General features: G+C 44.9%; 1 protein-coding gene across 1 annotated transcript; it reads left to right on the top strand.

Moving 5' to 3' along the window:
• The first annotated feature begins 288 nt into the window (after window positions 1-288).
• Window positions 289-21,960, top strand: CUNH12orf54 (chromosome unknown C12orf54 homolog). Its single transcript, XM_085831911.1, has 8 exons — window positions 289-367; window positions 3,968-3,995; window positions 4,583-4,621; window positions 9,542-9,574; window positions 11,739-11,763; window positions 14,124-14,175; window positions 14,900-14,973; window positions 21,755-21,960. Exons 1-8 carry the CDS (start codon window positions 360-362, stop codon window positions 21,958-21,960), a joined length of 465 nt encoding a protein of 154 aa, XP_085688037.1. The 5' UTR covers window positions 289-359.
• The last annotated feature ends 2,329 nt before the right edge of the window (window positions 21,961-24,289 follow it).

Raw genomic sequence — 24,289 nt, 5'->3', positions numbered from 1 at the left:
CTTGAAGTCAGGTTTCTCAGGCCCTCTTTGGAAACTCGGAACAGAAAATAGAATCTGCTTTTTGGGTCTCGCTCTGAAGATCAACAGATGTTTTATAAAACTATATGGAGGACAATAAAGGAGGCAAGGTCTCCAGAGACGAAACATAAAAATGTCATATTGTCTCTTCATTTCACCGACATGGTGTGGAGGTGACAGGGCCAGAGGTGAGCTGGGAGAGAGCTGATCCCCGCCCCCCACACACCTATGACGTCATAGCTGAAGTCATAAAGTCATAAAGGAGGGAAGGGTTAGCCTCAGGAGAAGGGTTGTGGTATGGGGTTCAGAAGGGAGAAAGCTTAAGGAGAAGGGTGTGAAGCATGGTCAGGTGAGTTTCTGATGGTGTGGAAGGTGAGGAAGGGTGTCAGTGGGAAGAGGAGGATGGAGCCCCACCAAAGGCAGGCGGGCTTGTTCCTCATCTGGACTTCTGCTTTGGCCTTGCGGACCCAAGCATAATGACTATAGATTTTCCTCCCCACAAAGCAATTGACAGTGAGAGCTGACTGACCTCCCTCTGCCCAGCTTTCCCCCCTTAGCAGAAGACTGATTCGGCATTCACTATCTGCTCCTTTCTCTTCTTGCCTTAGATTCTATCTCAGCTAAGGAGCCTCTGGTCAGCCCCCTTCCTACATTGTTAAATATGATTTCTCCAGGTTATGAAGGAGAGCTTTCTTTACACATACCTCCCCTTCACACACACACATACACACACACACACACACACACACTGACCAACTCAAAACAAGGACATTTATTGATGTAAACCATGACACAGGTTCCTGTGCAGAGAAAGAGTGTATTCTTACCATATGTCTGAGAGTGTCCTCTTATTTATTTCAGGGCCTGAAACTCTCTCCATCTTCAGCTCCAGGGGCCTGGCCATACCAAAAAAACATAGGCAAGAATGACATCTAAGCAGCAGAGAAGGTAGATTGCACCACCCACACCCTGAAAGAGCCCTTTGCTTGACTTTATCTGCAGGGGGAGAGGCATCTCCTCTCCTCCCATCTCCATCTGGCCGCACCCAGGGTGGGGTACATGGGGACTTCCTTGTGTTCCCCTTATCTCCTTGATAGAAGGGACAACAGTCTCTCCATTCTAGCCAAGAAGGTGGGCTTGCTCTGTTCCTCTAAGGCTGGGCACTTCATCCTCCAAACACGGACACGGATCGTCCCAGAGCCAATGCTCTCTGAGCCCTTTGTGCCCTTTCTAGCATGAGTCTAAGCCAGACATTCAAAACCATGCTTCCAGATTGGAGAGATGGCTCAGTGATTAAGAGCACTGACTGTTCTTCCAGAGGACCTGGGTTCGAATTCTAGCACCTACATGCTAATTCACAACTGTAAACTCCAAAATCTGACACCCTCCCATAGACATACATGCAGGCAAAACTCTAATATACATAAAATAAAAACAGTTTAAAAATGCTTCCCTCGCACTAGGATAGAAAAAGACAAAGCAAAGGGATATTTCTGTTAAATAAAAGAAGCTAAGTAGAAGACCTAGACAATGTCAGCTAAAATGAAAAGAATGAGGTTTCTGTGGGCTTTTATACATCAGGGAAGCTTCAGGAAGGAACCAGAGTTTGGCTCAAGTCCTTGCAGCACATGACAGATGTTCTGAGATAAGATGTCTTGGACTCTCTGCTGAAGAAAAGGGTGTGTTGTTGTTGTTGTTGTTGTTGTTGTTGTTGTTGTTGTTGTTGTTTTGTGGGCAATAGAAGTGTACAAGACACTGGACAGATAACACAAGTCACAATAATGTTTGGGATGCACTTAACCACTGCAAAGGCCTTCCTATAAGTCTCCAAAGCCCCAGAACTCAGGTCACTTCCCTTGTTTTATAGACAAGGAAACAAACTTATCTAGGCCAAGAGACTTGGCAAAAGGCTAGAATGATAGCCCTAAATTCCACTCTTCCTGCTGTAATTAGCTTCCCTAGAACTCATCGACAAAGGAAGCAAGATGCAGTAACTTAACACATTTACAGCAATCAACACACTATGGCGGGATCAGAAAGACCTGAGTTGGAATCCAAGCCTTTCCCTGTATCACAGCCTGATCTGCTGCTCATCAGAGCAGGCCTTTCACACATTGCCACTGCAGACACACAGGATGTCTGCAGATGGGATGTGGGCTGGTGCCCAGCTCATGAAGGCTCAATCTTTCTACCCCAAGTTCAGGTAATTCTGTGTATCTGTCTCTCTCCTGCTCCAGGTGTCCTCTCTTCTGCTTTTCTGTTCTCATCTGTCTTTGTCACTCTAGCTTCATGACAACATATATATATATATATATATATATATATATATATATATATATATGTATATATACACAGAGAGAGAGAGAGAGAGAGAGAGAGATACCTGTCCCACTGTCCTTATCAACTATGATTAGTCACCACCTCTGTTTAAAAGAACTTGGATTAAATATCAACATGGGCTGGAAAAAAAATGGTTCAGTGCTGGAAAAAAAAATGGCTCAGTGCTGGAAAAAAAAATGGCTCAGTGCTTAAGAGCATGTATTATTCTTTCAAGGACCCAAGTTTAATTCCCAGCACCTGTGTCAATCAGCTCACAGTCACTGAAACTCCAGTTCCAAAGTGATCTGAGTCCTCTGGCATCTGAGGGCACCCCACACTCATGTGTATACACACACATACACACACACACACACACACATCTACATATAACTAAAAATACAATGTCTCTATAAGCAAAGGCCCCCGTGGATCCTAATTTTGTTCTCTATACCCCCTGGAACAGATGTATAGAACCCAAGGGAATGAATGAAGGGTATTTTAGGATAAGGACCATGGCTTAGACTGGAATGAGGAATGGCTATGCTCAGATGAGTCACCTGTAGGATTCCTAGGGCGATGTCTATCCTGTTCTATCCTGAACACATGCTCATTAAGGGTCCTGTCTTAAATAGAGATCTTCTGGGGCTCAGCATCCTTTGGGGGACTCTTTGCTGTCCTCTGGGTCCCCAGACTAATAGAGAGTAAGGGCATTAATGCTTTCCCTTGGAAAAGCTACTTTCTGATGGCAGGGACAGTTCAAGAAGGACCCCAGACAGAGACAGCAGGGTCCTCGGGTTCTTAAGTATGTTTTCCCTCCACCACCTTCCCCTCTCTTTTCAAATCCTACCTGAGGGGCTCTATCCGGAGGAACCTGAAACAGGTCTAGGAAGCAATGGCCTCTTGCAGATAATTGTCAATTCCTTTGGGGTGTCACCCCTACACAGTCCACATGTGACCAGAAGCTCTGAGTGAAGTTTATTCAGGGACCCCATACTCAGCCCTTCCTTCCTGGATGATGCTGGCATTCTAGTAGTACTTAAGAATAAGACCTTGTTGGACCATAGATGCGCTACTGGATTTTTGCTTCTAGCTCATTTCATTTTGACACTACACCCCTGACTTAAAGAGGTCTCTGTACTGTACCACCCTTGTATTGTCGTTCTCTGGAATTGCATTTCCTAATAAAGAAAACAAGAATAAGACCTTCAGTTCTGCTCCCCGAGATGAGCAAAGTCTTTCCAACTCCTCCTCAGTATGCCACCCCAACTCCATCAGAAGTCACGGAGGAAAACTAGAATGCACTTGGGGACACAAAGACGACAGAGGTTTTATAATTGCATGCACTTCCTCCAAGGGGACCTAGGTAGGTCAAAGACAAGAGAGGGGAGTGGCTCTGACAGGGGAGAGAATGGTGCCACCTTCAGCACTGCTGAAGTGGAGTTCTCAAAGTTCTGTATCATGACAGAGCATGCCAAGAAGGCGGAGTTATGAGTCCCGGGGCGATGGAGAGGTGGAGGGCTAGGAGATGTAGAATAATGACTATTTCTAAAATTTAAGAATTCTCACTAGTCCACTGGAATTGAGAGAAACCTTGGGGTTGTCTTCCTCATCCAGTTTCTTTATTTTTCAGCACATCCATTGAACAGACAAAGCCACAGGTGAGTCAGTCAGCCACATGTGTTGGTTTCTTGGGAGCTCCTGGAGTGTGGGGGAAGAAGAGAAAAGCTGTGTGGCAAATGTTACATCTTTGAGGGGCATAGGCTTTGGGGGACATAGGCTTTTGGGGGCATAGGCTTTGGGGGCATAGGCTTTGGGGGACATAGGCTTTGGGGGCATAGGCTTTGGGGGACATAGGCTTTGGGGGCATAGGCTTTGGGGGCATAGGCTTTGGGGGACATAGGCTTTGGGGGCATAGGCTTTGGGGGCATAGGCTTTGGGGGGCATAGGCTTTGGGGTTTGGCTTTTTGAGAGGCTGGTAGATGCCTAATAGCAAGGCCAGGTCAGAGGTCCAACATTTCTGTACGTGAAGGTTCAGGGGCAGGCTATCAGATGTTGACGAGGCAGATAAGCATAAACTGGCTGTTGATAAGGCTCTGAGCTACCTGGGGTAAAAAAACAGAATGTCTCTTAGAATTTCACCTCAGTTCCAAGAAATCTCTCTCAACCCACCGGTTAAGTGCCATGTCAGGCCTTATTCTTGGAGAGGTGGGATAATGTTTTCAAGATGTGTCTGTTGTGTCAACAGGAAAGAGATTTGCTAATCACTGAGACCCTGTGGGAGCAGGTAAGTACACGGGTGGCATGGGAAGGAAGTCGGGGAAAGAGCTCATTTCTCTTCCTTTAAGCAGATCAATGATGAAGAGTCACTCTGGACCACCCTGTCCTTTCCTCTCACTCTCTGGACCCCACATCTTCAGCCCCCCACCCCCCCTTCCCTGTACATCTTTGTGCAGCTTCCAAACCCCTCCATTCTGGCCCTGCCAGGAGTCCTGTTTGTGTTGCTTGGTTTCACGGCTGTTGAACCCCTCAGTGCTAAGGGACCTTCACAACTCGTAAGTGCAGGTTTGGCCTCTCCGTGGGCTCAGTGTGCTGCCGCTGTGCGCCGACCCGCCACGGTAATCGTTGGTGTGACTGCCTTCCCAAGCCCGTTTAAACGATTTAGATGTTCTTCACTACCTCCATCTACAAGGGTTTAAAAGAAAACTCAGGTTGGAGAGCACTGAAGATGAGCCCCAGTTCCGTGTTCTCTCCCTGCAACACCCCTGTGTAACAGGGAGATGAAACCCCATGGATAACAACCTCCAACATACAGACTAAACCGGAACCTTCTGTCCCCGGGACCATGGATAGATAACACCCCAGTTAGCAGAGTTCTGTGTAATCCGCATGTTTGACCACCACTGTGTGAATCTTGATGAAACCAATGTAGTTTTAATTTCCTTGAAGGTGACGGGCAGTGGTGGCGCACGCCTTTAATCCCAGCACTTGGGAGGCAGAGGCAGGCAGATTTCTGTGTTCGAGGTCAGCCTGGTCTACAGAGTGAGTTCCAGGACAGCCAGGGCTACACAGAGAAACCCTGTCTTGGAAAAACAAAACAAAAAAATTTTTTTTCCTTGAAGGCTAAAAATGGTAACATTGAAAAACATGGTAACATTGTTCGAACTGTTTCCTGGACACTTTGTTCCTTCTTTTGAGAATTGTCCCTTCAGCTTGTTAACCAATTGTTGACTGGAAGACTAGGGGGGGGGTGTGCTGTTTAATTTTCGCAGTTCTTTCTAAAGCTATTAGCCCCCTCTGCTATACAGTTGGCAGAGACCTCCTCTCTCATTCTGTAGCTGCCTCCTCGCCCCGGAGACCTTTTCCCTCGCTGTGCAGACTTTGATTTATGTAACACCCTTCGTCAGTTCTCGAAGCGACTTTCTATGCTGCTGGAGTCCCTTCAGAAAGTCTCTGCCTTTGACTATATAATTAGTTTTTTATTTATTTTTTCTCCAGTCAGGCATGCATGCCGGGCTATTCCCAAGCCAATCACTTCTCATTAGTGATGCTCAAAGGCAGGGGGATGTGAATGATACATCTAAAGCCCTGAAAATAAATAACTGCCAACCAAGGTCACTATTTACAGTCATGCTATCTTTTTTTTTAATTAACAGGCAGATAAAAACAGATCAAGACTCTTTTAGTATTCATATCCCACTCGCTTTATACTTAAATTAAAAAAAAAAAAGATTTTTTTTTTTTGGTCCCTTTGCGGCAGGGTCTCTATATTGAGCAGGTCTGGCTGTCCTGGAACTCTATGTAGACCAGGCTGGACTTGAACTCACAGAGATTCACCTGCCTCAGCCTCCTGAGTGCTAGGATTGAAGGCGTGCACCACCACTACCAGCTTATATAGAAGATTTAATTGGAGTTCTCTTACCCAGGGGGTAATTCTCCCCGAGGTCATAGATTATCAGATAAAAAACAAAACCAGGTGTGGGATAACACCTCCCAAGTTATTGGTCAGAAGTGCCCAAGGAGCCGCCCAAAACGATTAAAAAAACTATTGCCGATGTTCTGGATTGCCCCCCCCCCCCGAGCCTGATAGTAAAACCCCATTGCTGAAGACCACATTCTTTGGTCATATGACACGGGCATATCAAGTTGGTGTTCACTAGGAAACTTCCTGAGTGGCTAGCTTTCATCATATTGGGGAGCACTATACAGGCTGCTGGGGGAAAGACGGCAACAGTCTTAGCCAACTGTGAACCCTGTAAGCTACAATGTAGCAAGGTATGCTTAGGAGTGCAGGAGCAGCAAGTCCTAGCCATCTTTCCACCTGAGTGGACCCAGCCTGGTGCTGTCTTCACACGCCCTGCTCAGTCTCTCTCCAGCTTGATATTTGTGGTGGTTTAAAGGGGAATGGCCTGAAGTACCTACATTCTATACTGATGCCAATAAGTTAGGAATGGCAGGCTATATAGGTCAGAGAAAATGAGCAAAGTAATTCAAAGCCCATATAACCTAAGTTCAAAAATGAGAACTTTTTGCAGCTCTTAAAGTATTATTAGCTTTTTCTACATCTCTTAATATAGTTACTGACTCTCAAGATGCAGAAAGAGTTGCTCTGCATGCAGAAACTGCTGAATTTATTCTGGATAATTCAGGACTAACTTGGTTATTTATACAACTGTAACGGACAATCCTAAATAGAAAGTAACCATCATACATCACCCATATTAGATCTCATACAGGCTTTCCAGGTCCATTTGCACAAGGAAATGAAGACATTGACCGATTATTAGTAGGAAATGTGTTAGAAGTCTCAAAACGTCATGAAAAACAGTATCTTAACAGTAAAGGTTTAAAGAAACAATTTCTCTCACCTGCCAATAAGCCAAGGAAATTATAAGGAAATGTCCTACTTGTTCTCTGTATAACCAAACTCCTGCAGGGAGTAACCCCTGGGGTGCCAAAAGAAGTGAAATCTGGCAGATGGATGTGTTTCCATTTTGCAAAAATTAGAAAACTAAAGTTTATATACACCATACCATTGATACATATTGAGGGTATCAATGGGCAACTGATTTGGGTTCTGAGAAGGTTGATTCTATAATTACACATTCCCTGAAAGTAATGGGTATTATAGGGATACCTGCAAAAATTAAGACGGACAATGTCCCTGCATACATATGTCTCCAGTAAGATGAAGCAATTCTTTAAATACTATAATATAAATTTACAACCATACCACACAAAGCTACAGGACAACCAGTTGTAGAAAGATGTAATTGCACCTTAAAGAAAATGCTTATAAAACAAAAGGGAAGAATAAAGACCCTCAGGGACAGACTAAATAGTGTTCTGTTAACTTTAAACTTTCTGAATGTTAGTGGGAAAGGAACAGCAGCCAAGAAACTGGGTTATAGAAAAAAAATGTATATTCAAATCAGCCTATAGACTATAGAGGTGTGTTAACATTAGAATGGAAGCCAGTGAAAGTTTTGGGTTGGGGATGCAGGTTTGTTTATATTTCCACAAAAATGAAAAGCTGTGGATACCATCAAAACAGATAAAGATTAGAACTGAGCAGGACAGGTATCCTGGAAACCTTGGCCACTGCAAAAAAAGCGCTGATTTCACTGAAAATGTCTGTGTTTATAATTTCCTACTCCACCCAGCATAATTAATAGCTTAGAGCAGAAGGGGAGAAATGTCGTGAGAGTTTTGCTCTGGAATTTTGGTTTCTTTTAAAATAAAAAAACACAGAAATGTTGTAAGAATGTCTTTTTGGTTTAATCCTGGGTATGGGATACAGAGTTGCTTTGCAGCAGGTGATTATGATTTGCCTCCTGCTCTAGCAGAGGCGCAGTTTTGCCAGCTGCAGATAGTTTCTGTGATTGGTGTGTGGTATTTGAAATTCTGGAAACTTTTCAGAGGATATATATAAATGCTAGGGACCTGAGATGAGAGGTAGGTGGTTGTTGGTCAGTCATGGCTTGGGGGTGAGGGGGTTGTGATTTGTTTGTAGTTGTGCTCAAAGAAGAAACAAGAAAAAAATAGATTCAGAGATCTCTATCTCTCTCTTCCCCCTCTGTCTCTCCTTTCTAGTGATAGGGGATAAAACTGAGGGGATAAAGGGAGGGGAAAAGAAGAACCACAAAGTAGCAAAGACTAGCTACAAGCAAAGAAGAAACAAGAGAGAAATTAAATTCAAGAATCTCTCTCTCTCTCTCTCTCTCTCTCTCTCTCTCTCTCTCTCTCTCTCTCTCTCTCCAATCCAGAGATAAAGGGGTGAAACTGGGGCAGGGGGATAAAGAGCGAGGAAAAAGGAGAACCCACAGAGTAATAAAAAGACAAGCTACAATAGCCCACATAGGCTCATCCGTTTGAATACTTGGTCTTTAGTTAGTGGAACTATTTGGGAAGGATTAGGAGGTGTGGCCTTGTTGGAGATGTGTCACTGGGAAGCAGGCTTTGAGGTTTCAAAAGTCCATGCTATTCCTCTCTCTCTCTCTCTCTCTCTCTCTCTCTCTCTCTCTCTCTCTCTCCCTCCCTCCCTCCCTCCCTCCCTCCCTCCCTCCCTCCCTCTCCACTCTTTCTTTTCCCCTCTCTCTGCCTGTGCTTATAGATCAAGATGTAAGCTCTTAGCTACTGCTCCAAAGCCATTCCTGCCTGCTGCCGGGCTCCCTACCATGATGGTCATGGACTCTAATCCTCTGAAACTTTAAGCCCCATACAAATTATTTCTCCTAAAAGTTGCCATGGTCATGGTGTCTTATCATGTCAAAGGCAGATTAACTAAGCCACTGTTCTGTTGATGGGCTTGGGGTACGGGACACAGCATCTTCCTGGTGTCTGCCACTGACCTCATGTGGTGATATGAGAACAGTCCCCATAGACTCATATATTTGAATGTTTGGTTCTCAGTTTCATTAACGTTCTCTACACAGCCCAGGTATTTTTTAAATAGATTAATAAAATTCAGTCACCACGTACAAAAATGGTAGCCTAGAGATCTATGTAGAGTTGAAGTCATTGGGAGGGTTATTACTGGGGCTAGAAAGCCCCAGCAAGTTGGAACTCACATTGCACACAGTGGAGCAATTAGGTTATAATCTAATATAAACTGGGAGGTTAGGTGACTTAATTTCCATCAAAGTTCCCTCTAATACAGGGATAGTTTGTAATGCTAATCTTTTTACTTTGTTTTTCCCCCTGTCAGGTGCTAATGGCCTTCAAAGGAATACAAAAGGAGGTGAGGTTAACTCTGACTCTCTAAATTCCCTGGATTTTAACATGCCTTTTTATCTCCATGCCCTGCTGAGATGTGAACTCTTTCCAAGGTTTTCATTTCAAAGAATATGACTGACTTGTTATCCCAAGCAACCAAGGCAAGAAGATGCCTAACAACCCCCCTTTAAGAAACTATAGTAAAATACTGGGGGAAAGATGAATTTATCAGAAATTCTCTCAATAGAAATTCTTGACCTGGTTCTATGAAAATGCTGATCAGAGACTACATGAAGAGACCCCCTCCAGGTCGTGTGACGCGTTGGGAGGCGGTGTGCCTATTAACTGCAGGAGGTGCAAAGTTTAGCCCAGGTTTAAACTTGTGTTCTTTACGCAGAGTTCAATTTGTTTTCTAAACACTGATCAAATGTTTAAACACTATACTGAAGCAAGCACCATACTGCTGGCCTTTCCCCAGAGCCTAGCTTGCTCAAAATGCTGATGTGCCTCAGACCCACCAAGTCCCCTGCTGTGCATCCCTGTCCCTCCTCCCATCTTCCTCTCTCCTTTTCCTTTTCTCTTCCTGTGTTTATTCCTAACCCTCTTCTTCCTCTGTGTGTGTATATGTGTGTGTGTGTGTATAATATATGCAATTACCTATTAAAAGACTTTGTATAAACTATAATCAGAAGAAAACACATTATTTTGAGTATCTATCGTATCATAAAACAAATATCATAAAACAAGAACAAACTTGTTTTGTTCCTCTGAAAAGAAGACATAATTTCATTAAAATTAGACTGTAAACATAATATGAGCCCCTGTGGTCTTAGGAATAATCTTGCTCGCCTCCTCGTTGGAGAGGAGTGATGGACAGGGGGGCTGAGAAGGGGCTAAAAATAAACTTCCTCTACATCACCATCAAGATTGCTCCAGTCCCTAGAACGGTGTCCCTTTCTGTGGTCCCAGTAGCCAGAGCACTGTCCTGCCGCAGTGTCTGGAACTTCCTCTCTCGAAAATCACACAGGCTTTGCCTTTGGCTGAAAAGTAACATGGGCTCTGGATGGAGATCAGAAATCTCACGGTCTCACCGGGTGCACCGCTGTTTCGTTTTGTCTCTGGGGTCAAGACACCTTCTCCCTATGTAGAATTTCAGTCTCCGGAGACCACGGTCTCCTGCAGACAGAACCCTTTTGCACAGAAGTGAGACTTGTGTGTGTCGGCTTGTAGCTTCTCCGGGTGTATATGAAGTTAACAGTCCATCTGCTCCCGCATCCCTTGCAGAAGGCCTCTCTGGTGCTTTCTCTTGCAGTCTCTTCCCTGATAGATCCTTCCTTTGGTTCAGACAAGATAACCCTAGCCGTGGTATAAGGGAATTCTTTTGAATGCAAATACTAAGATAAATCAAGCAAGGTGCTGAAGAGAGATTTCTGGGGTTAAGAACAGTTACTGCTCTCCGCGAAGTTCCCAGTGCCCACAGGGAGCTAACAAAGCTGTTAAATCCAGTTCCTGGGATACTGCGCCCTCTTCTGGCCTCCACAGGCACTGTGGGACACACCTATACATATTGAGAAAATACTCATACACATAAATAAAAATAAATATTATTTTAGAAAGAAATCAAGCAGTAGAGAGTATGAACGTTGGGAACTGGGACATTCCCTATTTCTTATTAGACAAAACTAAGACCCACACTAGAGCAACCATCTGGGTGCCTCGCATGAGCTCAGTAAGACCAAAACGGACCAGCAGCAGCTGTGTGCCCAGCAGTAAGTAGAAAGGACTTGCAAAAGGCCCTTTCCGAGTCTACAGAGAGTCACTGGAGACTCCATGAGGAAAGCTAAGGGAAAGAAGGAAAGTCGAAGCAGAAAAGCTGAAGAAAACTTAGCAAGCGCATCCAATGCGCTGCTAGTCTGTTTCGTAATGGGCGGTGTCTCCCGTATGTATTGAGCATCCACGGCCACGCGGTGCATGCAAGGCATTATTCTCTTAATCAGTCAGCTTTGAGAGATACATAAACAGCAGAAGCTCTGCTGCTAGGGAGTGGAGAACTTCATTCCCACATGTTTGCATTTCCCAAGTACACATCTGACATCCTCTACATCTGACCAATCTGCGGCCAGCACACCGAACATCCCAGGGTACCAACCTTTCAAGTCTCTGACCGCCGAATCCTCATTCTCTTTCAGCTTCAGGAAGATGCTCGGATTCGAGGTAAACAAGGAAAGATGCCAAGGTCTGCATATGGGAGTGAGGGATGGAATTTGAGGGTAAGGAGTTTACCCCAGAGTCTCATCTGACGATCTGCTGTCTGGACCACAGATGGACTCTGGCTCCCTTCCAGCCAGCTGAGCCTGGCTTTCCGTGAAGCCACCTTTCCACTCCATGCAGGCTGGTCACCTGTTATCTTGATTAACACTGTTGTCACGGCATGTGACACTTATCATAGACTAGTGGCTTATAAACAACAGAAATGTATTCCTTGTGGTTCTGGAAGCTGGAAAACCCCAGAACAACTTAATGTTCTTAATGGCTCTCAATTTTTTTTTTTTTTTTTGGCATAGTGGAAATGGGATAGACATTGTCTTTTATAAGGACATTAACCTCACTGATATGAGAACTCTGGCCTTCTGATCTAACCATCTTCCAAAGACCTTCTTCCAAAACCATCACGATAGGAATCTGGTTTCAATATATGATTATAGAGGGGCCACGTCCTTCTGTCTGTGGCCCTTGGACAGTGACGGAAGGATCTGGAAATGGAAGGAATAACCCTTGAGAGACTGAGAACTCTTAGTGCTCAGTCAGATGTAGCTCTTTCCAATAGAGGGCTCTCTCTCTCTCTCTCTCTCTCTCTCTCTCTCTCTCTCTGTGTGTGTGTGTGTGTGTGTGTGTGTGTGTGCGTGTGCGCGCGCGCGCGCACGCGCGCGCGCACACATTCCATCAGAGGCTACAAGAGGTCATCAGATCTGCTAAAACTGGCATTAGAGATAGCTGTGGGCCACCCACGTCGGGTACTGGGACTCTGGTCTTCTGAAAGAGCAGCGATTGCTTTTAACTGCTAAGTTATCATTCCAGTCTAAATTTTAGTTCCCAAAATATACAAGTATCTGGTGTTATCAACAAAGCCACACTTAGGGTTCCTTCCTCTACTCATCCAAGAAGAGAACCCACTAGTCGTGGTTCACTTAATCTCTGTACTTATTCCAACCACCCAGGTCTCTTGCTGAGATGCACAATCGTGTGCAGGACTCCGAGGGTGGGCTTGAGTTCTGAGGGTCCAGATCTGTTTCCCCTGGGATACCAAAGCTGCTGATCTGTCTGTCAGGATAAATTGAGATGAATTCAGGGACCTCCATACACCATGAAAGCACTGATAGGCAAAGGGGCAATAGCCTGAAGATTTGGAGTGGGGGGGGGGGTTCTCTCTACAAAATAGAACTCATAGAAGTTCAAATCCTGGGAATATTTAAATATGGTCTAGACAAGATTCCCTCTGATATTTCTTCAAGCCTGGTCCATCACGCCCACTCCAGAGCAAGGGACTATGGCCTGGTGGAATCCATTGTGAGATATCACTGAGGAATGTTTTCTTGGACAGAAGAGTGACCTCTAAGGTCAAAAGTCAAAGGACAACACTTAACCCCTACCTGAAGGATCTTCTCTAAGCCACCTTGATCTCCAAGAGGTCATTGTGAGCAGAGGAAATCTCTCTATGGATGCCCATGCTGTAAAACATTAGATCTGGGATATAATGGCAGCCACTGCTTCCCATTTCCTTAAAGAGAAAGGGTGATGGATTTTGAGTGATGGGAACGATTCAAAGCTGAGACTGTAGCTCAGTGGTTAAGACTTTTTACCTAGCATGCAGAAATCCCTGGGTTCAATATTTAGCATCAGGTAAAGCCTATAATTTAAGCACTCAGAAGGTAGAGGCAGGAGGACCAGGAGTCCAAGGCCATCCTAGGATATGACATACCCTGTCCCAAATAATATAAAACCCACAGAGAGTGGAGTGAATTCTGTCAGTAAAAGACTTGCCATGCAAGTATGAGATTAGGACCTGGGTTCAATTCCCAGAACCCACAGTGTGTGGTTGTATGTGCTTGTAACCTCGTTGATGGAGAGACAAAGATGGGTAGATCTTTGAGGCTTGCTGGCTGCTGGCCTCTCCTTACTTGATGAGTTCTGGGCCAGTAAGGGATCCTGTCTCAAAAAGCAGGGTTAGACAGTGCCTAAGACTGACCTCTGGTCTACACACACACACACACACACACACACACACACACACACCACTTCTTTCCCATAGCCAAAACAAATGCTGTAAGAAGGAACCAAAACTGTCCTCCCATGGCACCATGTAAGACTGAGGCAGTTGACTGACCAGCACTGGCTGAGCAGAGACTTCCAGTGCCGCAGCTACCTGGTGCCACATCCTACGCCCCTCTAACGGGTCAAAGTTACTATGCATGAGTCTGCTCCTCCGACTCTGGCTGCCTAGATCCTCAACTAGAAATGTGAGCTTGGCAGCTGGGGAGACAGTTCCCAATCCCTGTCACAATTTCCCTCCGCAGGCATGAGTACCCGTTCCGTGGCACTCGCCCCACCTGTCCCCCCCAAGACTGGGTAAGTATCCCTATTCTCATGGTCTGCAGAAGGGATAACATATACCTGGATATGGGTGTAGTGGCCAGCCATGGAGCAGGCTATGAGCCTGCCTTCCAGAGCCTATAGCTGTAATCCATGCTCTCCTGACAGCACGTGTCGGTCCTCCCTCGCTGTCAACTGAAGGTGAATGGCAAAGTTAAGGCTTCCTTCTCCATCCAGAGCCCCCATCAGAAATTCCTCTGGACCTCACCAGAACAGATTTTGGGGAAATTCTCCTCATTGAACTGGGGAGGAGCAGGCTTGAATTCTAAGGTTCTCTGTGTCTCTCATAGGACACCAAAGCCGATGATAAAGACAGTGAAACAGGAAAAGACAGTGAACCAGAAAGAAAAGCTATGAAGAACAATAGGGAATCAAGGGCTTCCTTAGCAGGTTATAAAGAAAATAATGGACACTTCAGAGTCCTGTGGCCCAACACTGGATACATTCCACAGAACAGACTGTGGGGGAGATCCACCCACCATGCTAGGGACTTCATCCAAACATCAAGAATGACTTCCAACCATGACAGCTGGAAGGGTTTTAGGGAGTAAGAAAGACTATATAGCATCATACTTCACATGAATTTAGAGGCTTTAAAAATATATATTTGACATGTTTCAGGCATGTCCCTGCCTAAACCAAGAAGTGGAAAAGGTGAGCCCCCCTGGAACCATGTCTGAACATAATTTGTTCCTCTCAGAGCTCTGGCCTCACGAAATAAAGCCATTCCAACTACCATTTATTCACTGGGGCTCTGTGCAAGTGCTAAGCCAGGCAAGTGCTCTACCACTGAGCTTCTATGCTCAGCTCTCTCTTGGGATTGTTCCTTTTGAGACATGGTCTTACAAAGTTGCCCAGGCTGACCTCAAACTCATTCCGTTGCCGGGGCAGGCCTTGAACTTGGAATCCTCCTGCCTCAGCCTTCCACGTGGCTGGAATGACAGCCTCACAACCATGACCATCAAGAGCATATCTTTTAAACAGATTGGTAACTATGCTTTAACTATGATTGGTCCTAAACATGTAAGGAACACTGATACGCAATGTTATTACAGAAACTCTTAAGTTTAATTATCATACATCTTTGCTATAGGGATCAATTTTGGTTGGCCAAACTCCTCTAAGTCTATCATCTAATCTCACTAGTCCTCTGAAGCAAGCCAGAGACATTTTCCTGATGAACATTTGCTTCTGATGAGTTCTCCCTCTTAATCCTAACACCCAACAAGGGTTGTTTTTTTGTTTGTTTGTTTGTTTGTTTGTTTTCATCATGGGATTGGAATCTCAGAGTCAGTGATGCCTGTTTCTGCTGGTGCCAAGGTCCACAGACAGTAGAGACTGTGACTGAGGCACAAAGAGTTGTGTCCCCTGGTTCCTCCCGCTCCGGAACCCCCGCGGGGTTGGACCCGCCGCCCCGGAGCCTGCGCGCCGCGCACCGACCTCCCCCGGCCCCCGACATCCCCGGAGGGGAGAGGGAGGGGGAAGAGGGGGCGACGACGCGGGGGACGACGGGGCCCCGCGGGGAGAGGGGAGGGCGGGCCCGGGCGGAAAGGAAGGGGGGTCTCCCCGGACGTGGGAGAGGGCGGCGGCGCCTCGTCCAGCCGCGGCGCGCGCCCAGCCCGACAGACCCAGCCCTTAGAGCCAATCCTTATCCCGAAGTTATGGAACCGGCTTGCCGACTTCCCTTACCTACATTGTTCCAACATGCCAGCCCTCTTGTTTGATGCAGAAGCTTCAAGCCTCCATCTCTCTCTACACACATCCCCAAATAAGAATCACAGCTCAAATTCTGGAGAGAAGTCATCGGAAGTCCATTCCTACACCCCAAGGATGCAACCCCGTGACCAACCAGCCTTCTACACTAGACTTTAAACTTTGTCACCAAGGAATGTCTCCTGTGTTTCTTCCAGGTATCTACTCAAATACCCTTCCACCTTCGCTGTCTACCCTTCCTGACTATCCTATGTATAGCCGGAACCCAGACTTCCCCGGGCACTCTTGGTGCGACATGGCAGAGGACTGTCTTGGCAAGCAGGTGTAGTCCAGAGCTAAGGGATGAAGGTTGAAAAGCAGACGGGTGAGGGCAGGGCCATCCCATGTTCTTGTGATCTCTGTGGTCATGACGAAGAGCTAGAGAGAATGTGCCAGGCATAGATGGTTCTGTATGGGAAAGAGTATTCAAGAATCAGAGAAAAATTGGACGTAAAGAAATGGTATGGTGAAAAGGTTCAAACACTAACAAATACAGAGTCCATAGTTTCTTTACAGAAGGCATTTTAGAAACTCCCATTATTTGGGGAGTTTGGTTCAGTATCAAAAGTCAAACACTAGGTAGACATGCACAGTGGGCTCTATTTTAACACAACTGACAATCCACACAACATATAACAACTCCCTCTCTAATCTTTCTCCCACCCCCTTATGATCTGTTCCAAGCACACAGTAAGGTGGCCTTGCTCAGGCACCGTCTGTAGTAAGAGCTCGCTCCCCTTAGGTGTCTGGATGGAAGCCTGAAGCTGGTCACATCACCAGGAGCACCCCTTCCATGGCACTGACCAGTGAATTATCTTTCAGGGCCCGGCTCAGTCGCCTGATACTCGAAGGCAGTGAGACAAAGGCAGTGAGACAGACACCATCATTACCAGAATCTACCAGCAGCAACTGTGAACTTGGACATCACTTGAAAGCCAGGCACATCCTAACTGCCAAGCAAAGAATCCAGCAGCTAAACAATGGAGGAAATAAATGTGATGTAAAACAAAGGTCTGCTTGGTCCTCCCTGGGTTGTGGGATGTGACAGCAGAGCCTGTAAGTCATGGCTCTGTGCACTAGGGGGAAACCCGAGACATAGCCTGTAAGCTCACTCGTCTCTTATTCATCTTTGTGAGGTTCAGTGACCTCTTGTGTGGAAGTAAATGGGCGTCAGGAGTGAGGGATGAAGGAAACCTACATGTCTAACACACCATGTCCTGAATAGTCTCGAGCTACCGTTCCAACATAGTCACCCCACCCGTGGGAGGACCACCTAGTGCAACAGAATTCTGTACACTGTTTAGAATTTTGTAAATATAGATACATATGTCATATGTCAGGAAAGACAGCTTTTATTTCTTCTCTAAACAGACCTTGAACAAATAAACACAGGATATTAAATAACTCTGAGGCATAGCATGTAATCCTATGGAGTAAGAATATGTCACACAGCCAATGCAACTATAAGTCACTAGAGCGATATAGTAAGTTCTTAACTTGTTCGCTTCCTTGTATTCTGGCCTGGTACTAGTTTAAGGGCAGATTTTAACTCATTAATTAACTGTTCGTTAAAATAGAATTAGTAAGGGAAGTTGCATAACAGTCAATGGTAATTACTGGGATTTTGCCGAAAACAAACACCGGATGCAGAATTTCTGTTTTCATATTAATTTAACAGTATTTAAGATATGCTCTGATCCTATTTCTAAAAGCAGAAAGTCAAAGGACAACCTAAGAAGGAGGAGGAGGAGGAAGAGAAGGAAGAAGAAGGAAGAAGAAAAGAAGGAAGGAAGCAGCAGTGGGTAGAGGGGAGAAAGAGACTGCCATGGGGTGACGTGATAAAAGTACCTGATATGCATATACAAACGCCGTAATAAAACTCATTGTCAAGTGACTACAGATGCTAACGACGATTTTAAAGGGTTGTCTGCCTCAAAGGTCTAAATAAAACTACAGCCTTTCTCTGCAGTAAGAGAACAGCAGTGTTTCTATTGCACTTTAAAATATAAAATATTCCTGAAAATAGAATCAAACAACCAAAAAAAAAAAAAAGAAGAAGAAGAAATTACAGTAGCCTATACCTGATTCGTATTAGAGTTAGACTCTGGTTTGTTTAAGAGAGAGCAGAATAGAGGGTTTCTCTAGAGACCTGGAATCTAAAAATATAGGAAAAAGAAAATATGAAAATATAATAGCCAAAAGTAAGCAGACTGGGAGCAAGAAGAAAAGAAGCTGAGAAAACTGTCAGTAAAATACAATACGCAATGATGAAAATCTCTTAGAAAACAATGAAGTTTAAAGGCTCAGAATAGAATATGGGACAGAAAAATGCAATTTCATATAAAAAAGATAAACAGGAGCTGAGAAGGATAGAAAGAGAGATAATAGATAAATAGATAATAGATATAATAGATGATAGATAGATTAGATAATAGATGATTGATAGATAATAGATAGATAGATGGATAGATAAATAGACAGACAGGTAATAGATAAATAGATAATAGACAGATAATAGATGATAGATAGATAGATAGATAGATAGATAGATAGATAGATAGATAGATAGATAGATAGATGATAGATAGATAATAGATAGACAGAAAATAGGTAGATTAGATAATATAGATAGACAGACAGATAATAGACAGAGTAGACAGACAGATAATAGGTAGAATGTAGATAGATAGATAGACAGATGATGGATAAATAGATAATAGACAGATAATAGATGATAGATAGATAATAGATAGACAGAAAATAGGTAGATTAGATAATAGACAGAATAGACAGATAATAGAATGTAGATAGATAGACAGAAAATAGATAGATTAGATAATATATAGACAGAGTAGACAGACAGATAATAGATAGAATGTAGATAGATAGATAGATAGATAGATAGATAGATAGATAGATAGAAACAAAATGAGGAACCTGTCTGGTGATACTGAGGTCATAGGAAATGACTACTGCCCATAGGACTAGAGGAACCACACTGACAGCTAGACATGTTGACACTCACTTAAAAGATGGCTTTATTTCTCTGTCTGTCTCTCTCCCCTCTCTCCCTCCCACCCACCCCCGTGTGTGGGGGGGGGTGTGGTGTGTACTGGTGGCCACAGTAGCTAGAAGACGGGTACCAGACAATGCTGCCACTGGAGTTACAGGAAGGCATGAGCCACCTAGTGTGCATGCTGGGTACTGAACTCCCATCCTCTAAAAGAGCTGCACACTCTTAGCTGCTGTGCTAGCCATCTCTCTAGGCCTGGACATTCAGATATCCATCTGTGATGCTATCCTGAAAGTCTGGAGATCTGTGGAGCTGGGACTCTTTCTCGAAGTTGTTGTTTCAGAAAGACTAGTGATGACCGTGCTGAGTGGCATGCCCAGGGTGGGGATTCTACACAGGAAGCTTCGCGGTAACTGCGTGTCTAATACAGCGGGGAAAACTGAGGGGGGGGGTGAGCTTTCATTTGTAGTTTATGCTGGGGAATTAAGTAGCCATAGGCCTGCCTTGAGGGAGTCATCTCAAGTCTGAAAATCTGTTTCCCATCAAAGAATAAGTTGGTCATTTTTTTTTTAAAACTAGTGAAAGTAAATGCAAATTATAACTCTACACTTAATTAAAGAAAGCATACATCAAGTGTTTTGAGGAGCATGTGGGGAGAACTCCCTGGCCTCCATCAGTCAGGAGTGATCTGGTTAGGCAGGATATCTCTCCCCCTTCCTAGGTGTCCATTCACTGCAGTAGGTTGCAGGAGGTGTCACAACGGTTCTTCCGGGCTACATGGTCAGTGACTACGTGGGAGGGAATAGCCTAAAGGACAGGCTATCTTGGCTTTAAAAAAAACATTGCATGTTGAGGAAAAATAAATGCACCAATAATTTTATGAAACGTTGAACCACGTTAACTGCAGTAAGGACTGGTTTGGAAGGATACACCAGCCATCTGGTGACATTGCTGTATGAATGTTATGGGAGAAACTGGCTACTTCCTTATTGGATTTAAAGCACACTACACATGAAAAAAAAGCACATACTGGTAACTACAGATCTGGCCACAGACCCAAGGTTGGGGAGCTCACAGGCCCCAGGGCTGAATCTACGGCTGCTATTTTGGTAAATGGACTAGTATCAGACTTCTCTCTAAATTCATATCTCTTTCGCTATAGATCCATGCATCTCTTAGACCCCATCAGTAAAGTTCCTTTGTACATTTAACAGGATGGCTAACACAAGCTCACAACTGGTTAAAGGGCAGAAAATAAGTAGCCCTGGAGTCCTAAGCTGTAAATGGGACATAGGCTATCACACCCCACCCCCAAGCTAAGGTAACATCTCTGAAGAGGGGACAGAAAGATTGTAAGAGGCAGAGGAGAGGGTAGGGGGCACTGAAGAAAACCAGTGTTTTCTGGACATGATGGGACCACCACACTGTCAAACTTAGCATCTGTGGCTGCCTGCACAAGACCCTCAAAGGATCAAACCAGGCAACATTCCAGCATGGAAGGGAGATGGGCTCACATGCCCCTCCCATAACTGGGGATCTGTGAACAGTGATGACTTCTGGGGAAGAGAGAGTCAGTCTTCCTTAAGGATGTGTGTGGTGGGGCTGGAGAGATGGCTCAGTTGTTAAGAGCACCTACTGCTCTTCCAGAGGTCCTGAGTTCCAGCTACCACATGGTGGCTCACAACCATCTGTAATGGGGTCTGATGCTCTCTTCTAGTGTGTCTGAAGAGAGCAATGGTGGTATACTCATGGATAAAATAAGTAAATTTTTTTTCGTATTGCAAAATGTACAGCATTTATTCACATACAGACAAAAAGGCACAAATTCTACTAAATAGTTCAACAAAAAAATACAACTGTCTTCAACTAGTTTTATAAATACTTTCAAAAAGGGGGTAGAAATAAATACAGGATTGGGCCGTGTAATATAAAATAGTCATCTCTACATAGACTTTGTTTAACTTCTGATTTTAACTCTTCATGAACCTTTTTTTTTTTCAATTTTAGTTGAATGGACACCAAGCTAGGCACATAGTGAAAACTCCTCTGTACAAGGTTACAAATGTAATGACAAGTCTGTCCATTTTAAAATAATTAAGATTTGTACATAACACATAAAACCCTTCATTTAAAAAATAAGTAAATCTTAAAAAAATAAAAGGGGCATGTGTGGCACCTGACAGTTGACCACACTCTACTGGATGGCCAGGGGTATATGGACATTGCAAACAGATGGGTTATTTATTTAAAGGACACAAAATTAGGAGGCCAGGGTACAGGAGTAGACCTAGGAGGAGTTTTGAAGAAGTAGAGTTGAAAATGATTGAAACACATTGTATGAAATTGTCAAAAGAATTAATTTAAAAACATTTTAGAGCTTCCTGCTTAGTTCTGTCTCTGTTCTGACCTCAAGTGTGCATTATCCTGGGTATCCAATCTACACTATGCATGGCCGTCTGCGGCTTTGCTGACCTCTACAGCGGTTGATTAAGCAAAGCAGAACGAATGGACAAACCATGCCTGATACCATCAAACAGCCAATGCCTGTGGGCACTGCCCTGACACACTACAGCAAAGCTGCACCTGGAGGTGAAGAGAATCCCAGCTCCTAAAGTGTGGTAGAGTGCCTCTTCAGCCATGGTGCCAAGTATCATGGAAGACAAATTAGCAGAAGTCATCAAGACCCAGGAAAGCAAGGAACAGAAGTGACTCAAAATGTGTGGCCTCTTGCAGATCACCAAGCCCCACAACCTTGAGCTACACAGCTCCTGCCCCATCCTCCTGTTAAAGGTTCCTCAGAGATGACTGTGGTCCAGCAGGTCCAGCACCCCCAGCTCTGCACACCCTATGAGGAGGGTATCCAGTATAGCAATGGCATGAGTATGGATGACGTCAAAACCTTTGTTTCTGCATGTAGACCTGCTGTGTTTATTGCAGTTGTAGAAGATAAAGTTGGTGATAAGATCAACCCCCAGCAGTATTTGATGATAGACTGAGAAAGATCCTGAGGAGGTTCACCATGGAACTAGCAAAGACAGGCTTTGTTGGCCTAGGGTTGGTGTGCCTTCTCAGACAGGCACAGGTGAAATATCCTGGATTGGTGATACCTATGCCATTGCCATAGGGTGCCTTGATGTCAGAGCACACGGCTTTTACTGATAAACACCTCAATCAGGGTTGCATTCAGGGATGTATCTCTGCTATTGGCTGTAAGGTTTTCCACGAGATGAGAACTTCCTCAACAGACCCTCCTATGTGAGCAGTATAGGAATGCCACCAGAGTTTAAAGAGAACACATTTCTTATTCAGAGACTCGGTGAAATAGGCCTGTATATTATGGGACACATTCATAGCTCCAGTGTTGGTGAATCTAACAGAAATCTGTGAAACCCTGATGGCACTGACCCTGAGGAACTGGAAGGCTTCAGTTCACAACACGAATCAGTCCTGGCTTCCCCAGGGATAAACTCTACACAGGAAGCATTTTAGAAGCTGGAAGCAGACTGTGCTGCCACCAGGAAGCAATTAGACAAAGTCCGTGCACCCAGAGCCAAAGCCAAGATCATAGCTGAAGCTGCCAATGCATAAGCAGCTGCAGAAGCTGAAGCACTTCTGAGGAGAAGTGTCACATCTCCTCCTGACCCCTTCTGAGGAGAGGCATCACATCTCCTCCTGACCCCTTCTGAGGAGAGGCATCACATCTCCTCCTGACCCCTTCTGAGGAGAGGCATCACATCTCCTGACCCCTTCTGAGGAGAGGCATCACATCCCCTCCTGACCCCTTCTGAGGAGAGGCATCACACATCTCCTCCTGACCCCTTCTGAGGAGAAGCGTCACATCTCCTCCTGACCCCTTCTGAGGAGAGGCGTCACATCTCCTCCTGACCCCTTCTGAGGAGAGGCATCACATCTCCTCCTGACCCCTACTTTCTTGTTGGGGACATGGCAATACCTTGATTTGAATTAGCTGAAGAATATATATGCTGGCTGGTTTTGTATGTCAACTTGACACAAGTTGGAGTTATCACAGAGAAAGGAGCCTCCCTTGAGGAAAGGCCTCCATGAGATCCAGCTGTAAGGCATTTTCTCAATTAGTTTCTTAATCAAGGGTGGGAGGGCCCATTGTGGATGGTGCCATCCCTGGGCTGGTAGTCGTGGGTTCTGTAAGAAAAGCAAGCTGAGCAAGCCAGGGGAGGCAAGCCAGTAAGGAACATCCCTCCTTGCCCTCTGCATCAGATCCTGCTTCCTGACCTGCTTGAGTTCCAGTCCTGACTTCCTTTGGTGATGAACAGCAGTATGGAAGTATAAGCCGAATAAACCCTTTCCTCCCCAACTGCTTCTTGGTCATGATGTTTTGTACAGGAATAGAAACCCTGAATAAAACAATATGAGCCACATCAAAGAGATTCTAACCACCACCTGTTGGATACATCCACCAGAGAAGACGACTCAGACACAGGTTTAAGCCAATAGGAAGTCTTTGTTAGACAACCAGTGACTACACTGGATGTTCAGGATTCCAGTATAGCCCAGGCCTTTCTCAGAGGGAACTCTGAAGCACAAAAACTGCATCCTAGGTTGACATACTTCCGTTAGCAAGAACGGTTAGCCAGAAATGGAACTACAGAAGCCAAACGATCAAGGACAGTACATTTAGGGACTTTCCCAGAACTACAAACTTTGATAGGCTACGTCTCTGCTGTTCTTCTGGCAGGCTCTGATGCCTTCATGCTGCGTTCCATGGCCTGAGTGTCCATCATGGGTTCCATCACACTGTCTGTTGTGCGAAGGTCTGAGGGCTGTTACACACACAGGCTCATGTCTAGTCAAAAGAGCTATGGGGGCAGGAAGGGGGGAGGAGCACCCGAGATTCTTCCCATTGTGCCCATAGCAGTGATCTAAGTGCATGTGTGAGGGAGACACCACATTCTGGTTTAGCTCCCAGGCAGATGGTGCACACAGCTACAAGGATGACCATAAGAAAAGCTACCTGTGTGCACTCAGCAAGTCTTTGGGGTATGCCTGGGAACTGCTTTGACCTGCAAGTAGAACCCATTTCTTTGCCTCGTCTTCACCTGTAACCTCTGTGACCTACCAGGAGCTTATACTCAGCCACGTAAACGTCTTCCCATCGTGGGCATTGTGCTGAGTCACATATCTGCACAGAAGGAATCTGAATGGAGAAAATGCTTCCCATAGATTTGCTCAGTTTTAGGAGCACAAAAATAAAAGCCATTTCTTATTGTACATGCTACTATTCTAGAGGAGAAGTATTTTAGAATCATGTATATGGTACTGTGATAAAATTACCATTAACCACTGAAC

This window comes from Mus caroli, unplaced genomic scaffold (genome assembly GCF_978045245.1).
Source record: "Mus caroli unplaced genomic scaffold, Mus_caroli_1 scaffold_16, whole genome shotgun sequence".
NCBI classification, from domain to species: domain Eukaryota; kingdom Metazoa; phylum Chordata; class Mammalia; order Rodentia; family Muridae; genus Mus; species Mus caroli.
The sequence above is the reverse complement of the archived record's forward strand: the minus strand, read 5'-3'. Positions and strand labels throughout refer to the sequence as shown.

Excerpts from the sequence above, each read along its gene's own strand:
- CUNH12orf54 (XM_085831911.1), top strand. Across the intron at positions 4,622-9,541 it reads CTGAGACCCTGTGGGAGCAG|GTGCTAATGGCCTTCAAAGG; the intron begins GTAAGTACACGG and ends TCCCCCTGTCAG. Across the intron at positions 9,575-11,738 it reads TCAAAGGAATACAAAAGGAG|CTTCAGGAAGATGCTCGGAT; the intron begins GTGAGGTTAACT and ends ATTCTCTTTCAG.